Here is a 16,080-nt window from a genome sequence, read left to right as displayed (position 1 = left end):
CCTATTACAGTTTTGAAGGCCATAAAATGCCAAGATGGCACAAAACCCCCACAAATGACCCCATTTTAGAAAGTAGACACCCCAAGCTATTTGCTGAGAGGCATGTTGAGTCCATGGAATATTTTATATTTTGCCACAAGTTGCGGGAAAATTACAAACTTTTTTTTTTTTTCACAAAGTTGTCACTAAATGATATATTGCTCACGCATGCCATGGGCATATGTGAAATGACACCCCAAAATAAATTCTGCTGCTTCTCCTGAGTACGGGGATACCACATATGTGGGACTTTTTGGGAGCCTAGCCGCGTACGGGGCCCCAAAAACCAAGCACCGCCTTCAGGCTTTCTAAGGGCGTTACAGTTTTGAAGGCCATAAAATGCCAAGATGGCACAAACCCCCCCCCCCCAAATGACCCCATTTTAGAAAGTAGACACCCCTAAATTTAGGGGTACACTAGTGAGACTAGGTAATAAATGGCGGGTGCCCTGAAACTATAAAAAAATAACTAACCAACCAGCGTCACCTGTAACAGTTATATGGTGATCACTGGTGAAAGGGTTAACTAGGGGGCAATCAGGGGGCTTTATGCGGTAGTATATGGGGGTCCCTGGCGCTATAAAAAGCTGCGGCGAACCTAAATACCTACCTGCCTAACTAGCGTCACCTGTGACACTAATACAGCGATCAGAAAAACGATCGCTTATTAGGCTGGGTTCACACTGGAGCGATGCGGGAACGCCACGAATGCGCGGCGGGTTCCCGCATCGCATGCCTCCCGGCGGCAGTTCACACTGCCCTATGCGAACTGCTGGGAGTGTCAGTGAAATGTTAATGACACCCCCAGATCAGTTCGCATATCGCAGTGCGATCTGCAAACTTGGATCGCATGGTGTGAACACCCATGCGATCCGATTCTGCTGCGGACCAAAAAAAGGGTCCCGTGCGAGTTTGCGGCGGGTGCGGCGGGTGCGACACGAATTCAGCCATACTATCTGTATAGCTGAACTCGAATCGCACAGAGATCGGATGTGATTTGCACTGCAGTGCGGTGCGAATCACATCCGTTCTCATAAACCGCTGCAATGTGAACCCAGCCTTAGTGACACTGGCGACGGGGGGTGATCACGGGGTTAAACCTTTATTGGGGGGGTTAGGGGGGTACCTTAGAACTAAAGGGGGCTAACCCTAACTGCCCTAACAGTTATTAGTCACAAATGACACCTGCCGGGTGATCAGGGGGTTAAACCTTTATTAGGTAATAAATGGCGGGTGCCCTGAAACTATAAAAAAATAACTAACCAACCAGCGTCACCTGTAACAGTTATATGGTGATCACTGGTGAAAGGGTTAACTAGGGGGCAATCAGGGGGCTTTATGCGGTAGTATATGGGGGTCCCTAGCGCTATAAAAAGCTGCGGCGAACCTAAATACCTACCTGCCTAACTAGCGTCACCTGTGACACTAATACGGCGATCAGAAAAATGATCGCTTATTAGGCTGGGTTCACACTGGAGCGATGCGGAAACGCCGCGAATCCGCGGCGGGTTCCCGCATCGCATGCCTCCCGGCGGCAGTTCACACTGCCCTATGCGAACTGCTGGGAGTGTCAGTGAAATGTTACTGACACCCCCAGATCAGTTCGCATATCGCAGTGCGATCTGCAAACTCGGATCGCATGGTGTGAACACCCATGCGATCCGATTCTGCTGCGGGCCAAAAAAAGGGTCCCGTGCGAATTTGCGGCGGGTGCGGCGGGTGTGGCGGGTGCGGCGAATGGCTGAACTCGAATCGCACAGAGATCGGATGTGATTTGCACTGCAGTGCGGTGCGAATCACATTCGTTCTCATAAACCGCTGCAATGTGAACCCAGCCTTAGTGACACTGGCGACGGGGGGTGATCACGGGGTTAAACCTTTATTGGGGGGGTTAGGGGGGTACATTAGAACTAAAGGGGGCTAACCCTAACTGCCCTAACAGTTATTACAGTCACAAATGACACCAATGCAAAAAAAAAAAAAAAAAAAAAAAAAATGACATTGGTGTCACTGTGACTGGGGGGCAGGGGTAATTGGGGGGGTGATCGGGGGGTAAAGGGGGGGTGTGAGTGTGCCTGGCATGTTCTACTGTGTGTGGGATGTGTTGGTGCAACTCACTGATCCGCTCTCCTCCGTGTCGGAACGAAAAATACCGACACGGAGGAGAGAATACATCACTTCCTCTCCTGTGTTTACATTACAGGAGAGGAAGTGATGTCACCGGGGATTTCCATTCGTCGGGAGCGATCGCGAGGGGGTGGCCATGAATGAATGGCCGTCCCCTCGTCCGGGATCGCTCCCGAACGAAAACCGACCGCCGCAGGCACCGGGCGGGGGCCCGATCGGGCCCCCGACCCGCGGGAGGCAAAACACGTACATCTACGTGCTTATGCCTGCCCGTGCCATTCTGATGACGTACATCGGCGTTAGGCGGTCGGCAAGTGGTTAAGCCAGGAATGGTGGTTTGTGACAATGGCACCAACCTACTCTCCGCCCTTCGACAGGGACAACTGACCCATGTGCCCTGTGTAGCTCACGTCCTTAACCTGGTGGTGCAGCGGTTCTTGGGCAGGTACCCCGGCTTACAGGATGTCCTGAAGCAGGCCAGGAAAGTCTGTGTGCATTTCCGCCGATCATTTAATGCCTGTGCTCGGCTGGTTGAGCACCAAAAGGAGTTGAACCTGCCCAAGAACCGCCTTATATGTGACATGCCCACCAGAAACTCAACGTTGGCCATGCTGCAGCGGCTGCACACGCAGCAGAGGGCCATCAATGAGTACCTGTGCGACTACGGCACCAGGACAGGGTCAGGGGAGCTCGGTTTTTTCTCACCACGCCAGTGGGGCATGATCAGGGATGCATGCACTGTCCTGTCACCGTTTGAGGAGGCCACAAGGATGGTGAGCAGTGACAGTGCATGCATCAGTGACACTGTACCTCTTGTCCACCTCTTGGAGCATATGCTGCGTGGAATAATGGACAGGGCACTTGAGGCAGAACAGAGGCAGGAAGAGGAGGACTTCCTTGCCTCTCAAGGCCCCCTTTATCCAGACAGTGTTCCTGCTGTGCCACCCATCACACAGGAAGAGGATGAGGAGGAGGAAGAGGAGGAGGAGGATGATTGTGTCAGCATGGAGGTGGAGGCTGGCACTCAGCATCAGCAGCAGTCTTGTAGGGATGATTTACAGTCCCAAGAAACACGTGGACTTGTACGTGGCTGGGAGGAGGTAGCTGCGGATCATGTTGTCCTTAGTGACCCAGAGGACTCCGGACCGAATGCCTCAGCTAACCTACGCTGCATGGCCTCCCTGATCCTGCAAAGCCTGCGGAAGGATCCTCGTATTCTTCGGATCAAGGAGAGGGACCTTTACTGGCTGGCCACTCTCCTTGATCCACGGTACAAGGGTAAGGTTGCCGACCTTATCTTGCCATCGCAGAGGGAGCAGAGGATGAGACATCTCTGGGAGGCCTTGCAGAAAGGTCTGTGCAACGCGTTCCCAGAGACTGGGAGGTTACAAACTCCTGGTCCTGGACAACGTGTTGCTGAGGCATCAGTCAGAAGGAGCGGTGGAGAAGGTGGCTGTCTGACTGATGCTTTCAGACAATTTTTTAGTCCGCAGCCCCAAGGTATGATCGGTTCCAGCACCCATCGCCAGCGTCTGATTTACATGGTGCAGGAATACCTAGGGGCAAGGTCAGACTTGGACACCTTTCCCACCGAAAATCCTCTGGCTTACTGGGTCTTGAGGATGGATCACTGGCCAGAGCTTGCACAGTATGCAATTGAGCTACTGGCCTGTCCTGCATCCAGCGTTCTTTCGGAACGCACCTTCAGTGCTGCTGGTGGCTTTGTTACCGATCACAGGGTGCGCCTCTCCACCGAATCAGTTGATCGACTGACCTTTATCAAGATGAATCAGTCTTGGATCACCCACAGCTACCAAGCACCTGAAGCTGATGTAACAGAATAATTTTTTTTGAAATATCACATCACTTCAAGACTGCCTATGCTGATGCTGAGTGACTGTCCTGTTATGTTGATTGTCTATCCTCTTCCTCCTCCGCTGATATGTTGGAAGAACATTTCTGATTCTGGTTGATGCCATCAGCCCAATTTTTCTGCCCCTGTTTAACAGGGGCGTTTAAGTACAATTTTTGATGCAATGCTTTGCAGCAGGGCTAATTCCTGCAATAAAAGTAGAATATATGGCAGAGGTTGCAGTGTGGTGGCACCAGCACCAGTGCCTAAGGCCCAATTTTTCTGCCCCTGTTTAACAGGGGCGTTTAATTACAATTTTTGATGCAATGCTTTGCAGCAGGGCTAATTCCTGCAATAAAACTAGAGTATATGGCAGAGGTTGCAGTGTGGTGGCACCAGCACCAGTGCCTAAGGCCCAATTTTTCTGCCCCTGTTTAACAGGGGCGTTTAGTTACAATTTTTGATGCAATGCTTTGCAGCAGGGCTAATTCCTGCAATAAAACTAGAGTATATGGCAGAGGTTGCAGTGTGGTGGCACCAGCACCAGTGCCTAAGGCCCAATTTTTCTGCCCCTGTTTAACAGGAGCGTTTAAGTACAATTTTTGATGCAATGCTTTGCAGCAGGGCTAATTCCTGCAATAAAACTAGAGTATATGGGAGAGGTTGCAGTGTGGTGGCACCAGCAGCAGTGCCTAAGGCCAAATTTTTCTGCCCCTGTTTAACAGGGACATGTAATTACAATTCTTGATATAATATTTCACAGGAGGGCCCCTTCCTGTGCCCACCCAGAGTAACGGTGAGGACTTATAGTGTTGTGGCACCAGCACCACAACAACCAAAGGTCAATTTTTCTACCACTGTTCAACAATGGCATGTAATTACAATTCTTGATATAATCGTTCACAGCAGGGCGCTCCAGCGCCCACCAAGAGTCACTTTGAGGGCTTACAATGTTGTGGCAAAACCAACACCTTGTTCCGCCATTTCTGCAGAGCATATAGGGCAGGCCCCTACTTTCAAACATCCAATTTACAAACATCTCCTACTTGCAAACGGAAGGAGACAACAGCAAGTGAGATGAAAAAAGATGGACGACAAAACTAATTATACAGGGGTGATAACCCTTCCCTATGTTTTCCAAAAAGCTTAAAAATAGTTTTTTTGACTGGAGCTACACTTTAAAAATGTACCAGTTGAAAATTACAAACAGATTCAACTTAACACAACAAACCTACACAGTCCCTGTCTTGTTTGCACCACCTGTATACTGCTGTTCTGAGTATATAGGGCCTGGGGGCCACACGCATTTCCTTTTTTTAATATGGGTATAGGGTTCCCCTTAATATGCGTACAAGACCCAAATAGGCTGGTAATGGGCAGGGAGGGCTACCCATGCCCTTTTTCTCAATGATTTTCAACCATATTGCAGGAACCAGATATAACATTAAAACCGCAAGCAGTTTTAAATGGTGTTATTTCTGTTTAATGTCATTTTGTGCAGGGACTGTTCTAAACACGGGAAACACGTGGCACTTCACAGGCATACTACAGACACCCCCCAGGCACCATATTTAAAGGAATATTTCCCTTTTTTTTTTCCACTTTAATCGTCATTAAAATCAGTGCTCCCGCCAAAACGGCCATTTTTAAAAACATTTTAGGCATTGACCCATGTCCCCTGGGGCAGGAGCCAGGTCCCCAAACCCTTTTTAGGACAGTATCTTGCATATTAGCCGTTAAAATTAGCACTTTTAATTTTGAACGTTCAAGTCCCATAGACTTCAATGGGGTTCTAAAGTTCGTTCGAATTTGGGGTCCGTTCGAAAGTTCTGGTGCGAACCGAACTGGGGGGTGTTCGGCTCATCCCTAGTCACCATCAATTGTAGCAGCATGTGTCACCACCAAATTGCAGCAGCATGTGCCACCATCAAATTGCAGCAGCATGTGTCGCCATTATATTGCAGCAGCATGTGTCACCATCATATTGCAGCAGCATGTGTCCCACCAAGTTGCAGCAGCATGCATCCCACCAAGTTGCAGCAGCCTCACATCAAACCCCCCCTTACTTACCTTGTAGTGTGTTATCCGCTCCAGCGATGTCTCCTGTAGAGAGTTCCGTCCTCTCATACTTCCTGGTTCCTCTCTCCTGGGCGCAATTGGAGAGAGAAAACAGGAAGTGACATCATCTCAGATGTCAATCAAACCGCCCCGGCCGTAGTAATATATACTACGGACGGGAGCAATCAAACCGCCCGGCCGTAGTAATAGGCGGGCTAGATGTCCGCAAATGAGGCGCCACGTCTGCAATCTCATGATTGCATAGACGTGGCACTTCCCATAGGTGCACTGTGTCCGGCGTCCGAACACAGTGCACTTAAGGACCTTTTTTTTTTTATTTTTTTTAGGGCCAGCTTTAAAAAATTATTATTTTTTTGACTGCTGGCGGGCCGCCTTTGCTTGCAATACATCTGATCCAAACAATGTTTGGGCCTGAGCTCTTCACTAAGTCGTGGCCCTGACCTAATTTTTCTGGCTTCCCCAGCGGTGACCTTCTCCTACCCCCCCCTTTTTTTTTCCCCTCCTCCTCTTTTTTTTCCCCCACTTCGCCCCTCTTCTTTCATTTTTCCTATTCTCTCTCTATACTATACTAACAGAAACTTTTGGATATGCTCAGATTTAAACACTTATAGCCTTATCTGACTTTTGTACATCTAGCCTGAGCATTAGGGTTTCCGAGATATAGGTTGCTATTTTACTGTTTACTTTTAACTGTAAGTCTACCTTGAAAATGTTTCAAACAACTGTCAGACTCATTTATACAGTTACCTGATTTTGATAGGTACCCACAACCACTTCCGTTCCGGTCGCCAAAGTCTTCTGGGACACAGGACAGGTCCTAGGACCAATCACAGAGCGCAGTGCCGCTCACGCATGCACAAAGGGCACCTGGCTATAAAGCTGCAAGCTGTCACAGCCGGGTGCTCAGAGTAGAGATTCATGCACCGCCGAGGAAGGAGAACAGAAAACTGCTGGGGTGAGTGCACAGCTGGACCGTGGGACAGGTAAGTGTGTTTATTAGAGGTTAGCAGCTACAGTTTTTGTAGCTGCTGACTTTTAGACCCCTTTCACACTGAAGCGGTTTTCAGGCGCTTTGCTGCTAGAAATAGCCTCTGCAAAGTGCCTGAAAACCATCTCCCATTCATTGCAGTGTGTCTTTTCACACTGGGGCGATGCACTTGTGGGTTGTTACGAAAAGTCCTGCAAGCAGAATCTTTGGGACAGGTTGGGAGCACTGTGTTTAGCGCTCTCAAAACGCCCTGCCCATTGCAATGAATAGGCAGTGCTTCCAAAGCGCATTAAACCTGAACATTTTACCCTTTTTTGGGGGGTAAAAACCACCCCGCTAGCGCTAATGGTCATGCGTCTCAGTGTGAAAGTAGCCTAAATTAACACATAAGACCACTTTCACACTGAGGTGTTTTTCAGGTGCTAAAAATAGCGCCTAAAAAGCCTCCCCAATGTGAAAGTCTGAGTGCTTTCACACTGGGGCGCTGCTCTGGCAGGATGTTAAAAAAAAGTCCTGCAAACGGCATCTTTGGGGAGCCGCTCCTCCACCACCCCTGCCATTGAAATGAATGGGCACCGCTGCTGACGTGCCTGCAAAGCGATTCGGCAGTAGTCTTTTTTTCGGCTGCTAGCGACCGAATAGCACCACTAAAACAGCAGTAAAGCACCTCTAAATCTAGCACCACTTTACTGCTAACGCTACCCATGGCTCAGTGTGAAAGGGCTCTTAATGACTTGAACTCCGCTTTAAAGTTCATTAAACAAGAAGAAAAGGTGGAGTGTAGAACACATCCTGTGTATCGTAGAGCTCCAGCTACAGCCATTCAATGTTTGTTACAATAAAGTTCAATAAAAAAAAAAAAAAAAAAAAAGGAGTAGAGGCCACGTGCTTCTTTTCAAAAGTGGAGCTCCACTCCGCAGCCAACCCCCCTTGGAATTTCTTTGGAAACTGAATTTCATACTACAAGTGGACAGCAGATAACCGCTACTATGATAGTATTCTCTACATATTTTTTTTCGTTAGATAACTACTTGACGTAATTTTCTCAGCGACTCAACTTCCGGTTTAGGAAAGGAACTTATGTTCAGTGGGCGTTATCAAATGCCCTGCGATACACGTGTAGAAAGCAATATGGGGGACAGACGGATGTATGGAATGGACATCGTGCAGGTGAGAGCCGTGTATTTTTTAAGTTGGGTTAAAAGTAAAAACGTGGGTGTTGCTGTCATTAAAGCAGTGCTTTTTGTCTTGCGATGTATACTGATTTTTGTGAGACTTCATTCTAGTCACGGGAAGGCCATCCTACTTGCATGTAGTACTTATACAATGTATCGTTCACTAATATAAAGGCTTGTTTGTGTTTTATTGGAAGAGCTTTTTACTGGAACCGTTCAATGCTTCATAGTAGAGTAGTGCGCATAAGGTCGATCAAGTCTTTTTGTGATAGCTGGGCACATTACCTCTAGCTACTTTGTTAATTTATATTTGTTTGGATTATTTGTTTTAGTGTGTTAGAGCATCAGACGGGAATCGTGTGCTTATTTTAAGCTTACCACGCATTACAACCGGTACAATCTTCTTTTTAGATTTATCAAATGTGGAGTGTAAGGGTATGCCTCATTGGATGGAACTTGATTGGATTTTGGCAGATTGTCAGATCACATAGTTTTGGCAAATATGAAGTTGATTGTATGGTCAGGTTGTAACGTGTGGTGACCCTTAGTGGTCCTATATTAGCTACAACAGGCTCAAAGTAACAGATCATACATCTGGGTTTTCCTGGTCTTGTAGCATTAGAGAGATGGGGTGGTGGGGTTTTTTTTTTTTTTTTTTTGATAGAGAAATGTGCAGTGTCAGCAAATAGTCAAGACTATCTTGGAAAGCCATGGCGGCCGGTTGCATATTTATTATTTTCTTTTGGGGGGTGGGGTGCGCGGGGAAACTAGTATACCACTGACTTAAAGTGGTTGTAAACACTTACAACTAACTTTGACCCACAGGTAAGCCTAAATTAAGGCTTACCTGTAGGTCTAAAATATCTCCTAACCCTACACTGTTTAGGAGATATTTGCCGAAAGACAGGCACCGCTGTCTACGGCGCTTGCACCGTAGACAGCAGCACGCAGGCGCACTGAGTGCGCCGCTATCAACGGCGATATGCCGCGAGTGACGTCATCGCGGCTTCACCGAATGACAGCAGCGGAGCAGCGAGACCCACCGAGAAGATGGCTGCTCCGGACTGCAGGGGACAGCGGGGACTTCGCTGGCTCCTGTGTCAGGTAAGTGACACGTAATGGACTACTATGCGATGCATAGTAGTCCATTATGCTTTACCTATGCGGGAATCAAAGAGGAAGTAAACCCATTAGGGTTTACTTCCTCTTTAACATCCTGGGTCTGTATATACTACTCAAACACTCTATTTTCATACATAAAATGTTATATTCGAATACAGTTTTGTCTGCAAGAAACAAAGTCCAAACCCTGTACAGAGAACACAATGCTGGTCTGCTCAAGCAATCACAGCACTCGACTTTCAGAACACACTAAACTCTCACCAGATCAATAACAATTTAGCTTAATGTCCCAACCATAAAGTCCAGTCTGGGAGAGGTTGTGGCATGTCAGGTTGTGAGTCTGCCCAGGGCTTTGTATGACATTAGAAGGAAGGGAGAAAGGAATGATTGAGGGGGCTTTAGTTTTCTCCCTCGGCAACCAATCAGGCTTCTTCTCTTTTTTTGACCAATCAGAAGACGTCTCGCCTGCTTCTGATTGGCCGGATTGAGGGTCAGTGTTACAACAGCGACTATTCATTTGTGGTAATACCTGGGTGGATTCACTGCGCAATGCTCTGCACCATGAGCCACCCTATGGCTCCTAATCGGGTGCTACCCCCCCCCCCCCCCGCTCGCTGCAACTCAGGGGCCCGATGTCCTAAAAGGGGCTGGATGCTTAGTGTGAACATCCCTGCTGTCTATTGTATGTTGTGCATAGGCATTTGAGGGGCCTTTTTTAATGCCTGCTCTTAATGCCAGTGTGAGCTCAGCCTAACAATTGAGTAGAGACAGGAAGGACAAATGGTTCACAAAGTAGCAATGTGGAACCGCAAGGGGAAATGGTCCACAGGACAGTAAGCACGGCCAATACAGAAAGTCCCAGCTGCTCAATTTCTAGAAGCAGCACACTGCCCATGCAGGCAGCAGTCCTAAACACCTTCTAGTCTCCTTCCAGTGGAACCTCAAGACGTAAGTTTCAGAGTCCATCACTGGGGGAATCTCTGAATAGTCTGGCCACTTTGAGTGCAGGTCTGCTATATTGTACCTTGGGGATCAGCAGAGATCTCAGTCCAAATTGTCAGTGCTGGGGTGTGGCTATCATGGTACAAAATCAAATGAATTCTGTGCTCCCTGCTGAGAGGAACTTCCTAACTCCAGACACTGTTTGGGCACATACTCATTAAAGACAGCCATACATGGATCATAGTTTTGCTGGGTCAAATTTCGATCCATGTATGGTCAGACTGATTGTATCCAAGTCGATTCATTGTTCGTCTTGAGTACATTCAGCCTGTCGGATTTTTCTACATCTGATTACTATATGAACACAATGGCTCCCATCAACAATGTGTTCCATCTGTGGAAGAAAGAAAATTGAGTTAAAGGCAGATGGGTTGTTTTTTTTTTTTTTTTTTTTCCTTAATGCATTAAGATGTGTGCAGCAGCCTCCCTAATGCTTACCTGAGCCCCATCTCCATCCAGCAATGTGCACGAGTGCCTCGGCCATCTGGGAATGGCTACACAGTTGCAGCTTGGCTCCCCCATAGCAAGCTGCTTGCTGTGGGGGCACTTAACAGGAGGGAAGGGCCAGGAGCTCCAGCTGACCTGAGTAAAGGAGGCTCTGGGCTTACCTGCGCAAAACTGCTGCACAGAGCAGGTAAGTATAACATGTTTGTTGTTTTAATTGTAAAGTCTCCTTTTTTTTTTTTTTTTCCTATCACTTTAAGGCCTCATGCACACGAGACGCAGTTAAACGCGCGTTCAGATGCAGTTGGACAGTTTTTTTCAACTGCCCCTGAACTCATTCAATGTTATCCTATGTGTCCATGCACACAGTCTCGTTCTTTTCCGTTTTTATGCAGTTGCGTTTAATCTCGTTTTTCCAGAAGCAAAAAAATGCGTTCAGAAGCAAAAATTTCCACGTTTCAGACGCAAAACGCAGCTAAACGCGGCACCCGCATTTGCGTTTATATGCGTTTTTAAAGGTGACCTTTTTTTTACATTAAAAATCTCAAAAATGATTGCAAATGATGAAAAACCATTAGAAAAATATTTTAAACAATGGCAAGTGGACAATCCACAACTTGTGGCAAGTGGACAATCCACAACTTGTGGCAAGTGGACAATCCACAACTTGTGGCAAGTGGACAATCCACAACTTGTGGCAAGTGGACAATCCACAACTTGTGGCAAGTGGACAATCCACAACTTGTGGCAAGTGGACAATCCACAACTTGTGGCAAGTGGACAATCCACAACTTGTGGCAAGTGGACAATCCACAACTTGTGGCAAGTGGACAATCCACAACTTGTGGCAAGTGGACAATCCACAACTTGTGGCAAGTGGACAATCCACAACTTGTGGCAAGTGGACAATCCACAACTTGTGGCAAGTGGACAATCCACAACTTGTGGCAAGTGATGTGGCAAGTCACGTGGCAAGTGGACAATCCACAACTTGTGGCAAGTGGACAATCCACAACTTGTGGCAAGTGGACAATCCACAACTTGTGGCAAGTGATGTGGCAAGTCACGTGGCAAGTGGACAATCCACAACTTGTGGCAAGTGGACAATCCACAACTTGTGGCAAGTGACGTGGCAAGTGGACAATCCATAACTTGTGGCAGGTGACGGGGCAAGTGGACAATCCACAACTTGTGGCAGGTGCTGTGGCAAGTGACACGCTAAATACAAGTACACTGCAGCTCTCACAGCTGCTGCTACTCACTCTGGTCTCACAAAATTGCTGAAATAGTTAATAATACTGTTTTTTTGAGCTGGGGAGGGTCTATGATGTTTGCTTAACTAAACGCTTCTAGACGCAAACGCGGTAAAACGCCGCTAAATCGCGGCAAAACGCGTGTTTCTAAACGCCGGTTTCAACATGTGTCCAGCAGCGTTTGCATCTGCGTCTCGTGTGCATGAAGCCTAATTGGTTATACAGATTGGCAAACCTATTTATACACTGCTTACAGGTTCTTTTGTTCTTTAAAACAAAATAAATAAAAACTTCTCTTTACAAAATCAAATATTTCTGATCTACATTACATGCACCTTGTCCACTCGCATATATGCACAAAGTGAAATGGTACATGTAAACAGTGGATTTGATTTTAATCAATAGTAAAACGGCTTTATTTAAATCCCCTTGATTTAAGGCAAAACTGTCATCTGCTCTCACAGCAGCTCCTCCGACCCGCTGTTAACTCGCTGACAGTCCCATTCACTTTAATGGGAGGGCTGGTGATGGAGCAGTGACACAAGGTGAGAGAGATGGCAGCATGTGAGTGGATACCCGCTAACAGGTGCTGCCATGCTGGATCTGAAACAGGTGCTCTTTAAATCTAAGGACTCCTCCTTGCTGGTAGTTAGAATGTTTAAAATTTGCAAACAGAATGAAAGTTTTCTATTTAGAATAAGCTGTCAGGTTGGTAAATATTCCCAAACTGGGTCTCTTTTAAGGTCTGCGGCCTTTTTTTGCTCTACAAGGGATGAATAAAGCACTTCAAGCTATGTGCAGAAAGATCACAAGGTTTATAAGCTGCTTAAGTTTACTTTCATTTTTACTGCTTGTCCTTCCTCCTCACACTTCTCTTCCGACAATCATACAGTTTGTAGTGTACATAGATTTGCAAAACAATGGGCTAAAGGAATATTCCTGAACTTTGTTTCATCTCAGGGCAAGGAGGATTTTATTTAAATCACTAGTAAAAAGGCTTGATCAAGCCTTAAATCAACTCGATTGAAATCGTTTTTGAAAAGAGCAACTGTCATCTCTGACCTGCTGTTGACTCACTGACAGTTCGTATTCACTTTAATGGGAGGGCTGGTGATGTGGCAGTGACACAAGGTGAAAGATGTGGTGGCAGCAGGTGAGGTGGATGCCCGCTAACAGGCGCTGCTATGTAGTGTACATAGATTTGCAAAACCATGGGATAAAGGAATATTCCTGAACTTATCTCAAGGTTACCGTATATACTCGAGTATAGGCCGACCCGAATATAAGCCGAGGCCCCCCAATTTACCCCCAAAAAACTGTAAAAAATTATTGACTCGTGTATAAGCCGAGGGTGAGACATGCCTGTCCATCCCTGTGGGTCCATCCATCCCTGTGTGTGTGTCCATGCATCCGTGTGTGTGTGTGTGTGTGTGTGTGTGTGTCCATGCATCCGTGTGTGTGTGTGTGTGTGTGTGTGTGTGTGTCCGTCCAGCCTGCCTGTGTCCGTCCAGCCTGCCTGTGTCCGTCCAGCCTGCCTGTGTCCGTCCAGCCTGCCTGTGTCCGTCCAGCCTGCCTGTGTCCGTCCAGCCTGCGTCCCGTCCCGTCCCGAGCCGAGCCTCCGTCCTTCAGCTCTTCGTCGGCGGCCATTCTAGGATTCAAAAGCCGCGCCTCCGTCGGTGATAGGCGGAACACTCAATTTCCCACTGACTGCTGTTCCGCCTATCGGATGTCCGTGATAGGCGGAACACTCAATTTCCCAGCAGCCTGTGTTCCGCCTATCACGGGCATCGTCTCATCCTCGTCCGTAGTACGAGGATGAGACTATGTCCGTGATAGGCGGAACACAGGCTGCTGGGAAATTCAGTGTTCCGCCTATCACAGGCGAAGGCGGAGGCGCGGCGTTTGAATGTTAGAATGGCCGCTGTCTGTCTGCTCGATACGCTGATCGAGCAGGCAGACAGCGATGACTCGAGTATAAGCCGAGGGGGGCACTTTCAGCCTCAAAAAAGAGGCTGAAAATCTCGGCTTATACTCGAGTATATACGGTACTTTGAAAGTGGTTGTAAACCCTCCCACGCAACTTTGTCCCCTGTAAATCGGCATAAAAAACCCTAATGAACACTGCTTGTAGATATCTCCTTACTTGCTTAGTATTGTAATCTTTTTTTGTTTTTTTAGAAAAACGTCACTGAGCATGCCCAGATCTCCCCTGATTTACAACACACTCTGTCTTATCTATCTGTTATCAGGACTTCCTAGGGCAAACAGCACTGATATCCCAGGAGGCTGCTAATCAGTCAGACCTTCTACACACCATGAGACCATGTGACCTGACATAAAAACATTAGGGAATCGGCACCAGTAAATACCATGAAATAAAACAAGTCGGCTATGAACAGGGAAGCAGGGTTGCTATAGAAACGTTGGATTGAGAAGGAGGCTTGGTCAACAGTATAGGAAGTGCTCAATGTAAGGGCGGAAGGAAATGCACTCTACTGTGGACACACAATACTTAACCACTTTGCTCGGTGCAGTTTTAAAGCGGTTGTTTAAAGGAGGATATTGTTATGGAAGCAGCTAGCTGCCATAACCACAGTATCGCTTTCTTCAGCGGGCGGTCCGCTACAAGATGAAAGTGATCCCTGTGGCGGATTCACCGCACAATCACTTTTATTGGTGGCGGGAGAGGGCCCCCCCCCCCCCCCGGGGCGATCGCATTCTCTTGCTGGCTCAATATTGAGACGAGTGAGGGAAAGGTGGCCCCCACCCGTCTCCATACAATTGCTGGGCGGAAACGAGGTGAAAACATCACTTCCGCCCCCTAGCTCTTAAAGGGCCAATTTTTTTTTTTTTTTAATTGCATTTTAGTCTAAATATGAGATCTGAGGACTTTTTGACCTCAGATCTCATATTTAAGAGGACCTGCCATGTTTTTTTTTTTCTATTGGGGATGTTTACATTCCTTGTTTTAAAAAGTGTAAAAATAAAAGGTAAAATAAGTAATACATTTTTTATTTAAACTCGCCCTGTCCTGCCGAGCTTGCGCGCAGACGTGAACGCATACGTGAGTAGCGCCTGCATATGGAAACTGTTCAAACCACACGTGAGGTATCAATGCGATCGGTAGAGCGAGGGCAATAATTCTAGCCCTGCTCTGTAACCCAAAACATGCAACCTGTAGAATATTTTTTTTTTTTTTTATGTCGCCTATGGAGGTTTTTTAAGGGTAAACGTCTGTCTCCTTTCCACGAGCGGGCACAATTTTGAAGCATGGCATGTTGGTTATCAATTTACTCGGCGTAACATTATCTTTCACAATATATAAAAAAAAGTTGGGCTAATTTTACTGCTGTCTTCTTTTTTTTTTTTTTTTCCAAAATTTTTGCAAAAAGTGCGCTTGTTAGACCACTGTGCAAATAGTGTGGAAAAAAAAGTATTGCAATGCTCGCCATTTTATTCTCTAAGGTATTTGAAAAAAAAATATATATATAATTGAGCGTTCTAAGTAATTTTCTAGCAAAAAAATATTTTAAACATGTAAACACCAAAATCTCAAAACGAGACTGGTCCTTAAGTGGTTAAGATGGCACTGCCTTACCCCTGGAAACAAGTTTTTTAAAGTTTCTTTAACCACTTTCAGACCGGACCATTTTGCTGGTAAATGACCAGAGGTCTTTTTACACTTTGGCACTGCGCTGCTTTAACTGGTAATTGCGCGGTCATGCAATGTTGTACCCAAACAAAATTTGCGTCCTTTTCTTCCCACAAATAGAGCTTTCTTTTGATGGTATTTGATTGCCTCTGCGATTTTTATTTTTTGCGATATAAACGTAAAAAGACCGCAAATTTTGAAAAAAAATGATATTTTCTACTTTTTGTTATTAGAAAAATCCAATAAACTCAATTTTAGTCATACATTTAGGCCAAAATGTATTCAGCCACATGTCTTTGGTAAAAAAAAAGTCAATAATTGTATATTTATTGGTTTGCGCAAAAGTTG

General features: G+C 46.5%; 1 protein-coding gene across 1 annotated transcript in view; it reads left to right on the top strand.

Moving 5' to 3' along the window:
• Positions 1–8,076: 8,076 nt before the first annotated feature.
• RSL1D1 (ribosomal L1 domain containing 1) overlaps positions 8,077–16,080 on the top strand; it is a 218,784-nt gene continuing 210,780 nt past the window's right edge. Inside the window, exon 1 of the mRNA XM_077448904.1 lies at positions 8,077–8,254. Within this exon, the coding sequence (XP_077305030.1) occupies positions 8,165–8,254 (90 nt within the window). The 5' untranslated portion in view covers positions 8,077–8,164. The remainder of the gene's footprint in view (positions 8,255–16,080) is intronic.

This window comes from Lithobates pipiens, unplaced genomic scaffold, assembly GCF_037356315.1.
Source record: "Lithobates pipiens isolate NorthernLeopardFrog02 unplaced genomic scaffold, aLitPip1_a1.2 Scaffold_22, whole genome shotgun sequence".
NCBI lineage: Eukaryota > Metazoa > Chordata > Amphibia > Anura > Ranidae > Lithobates > Lithobates pipiens.
The sequence above is the reverse complement of the archived record's forward strand: the minus strand, read 5'-3'. Positions and strand labels throughout refer to the sequence as shown.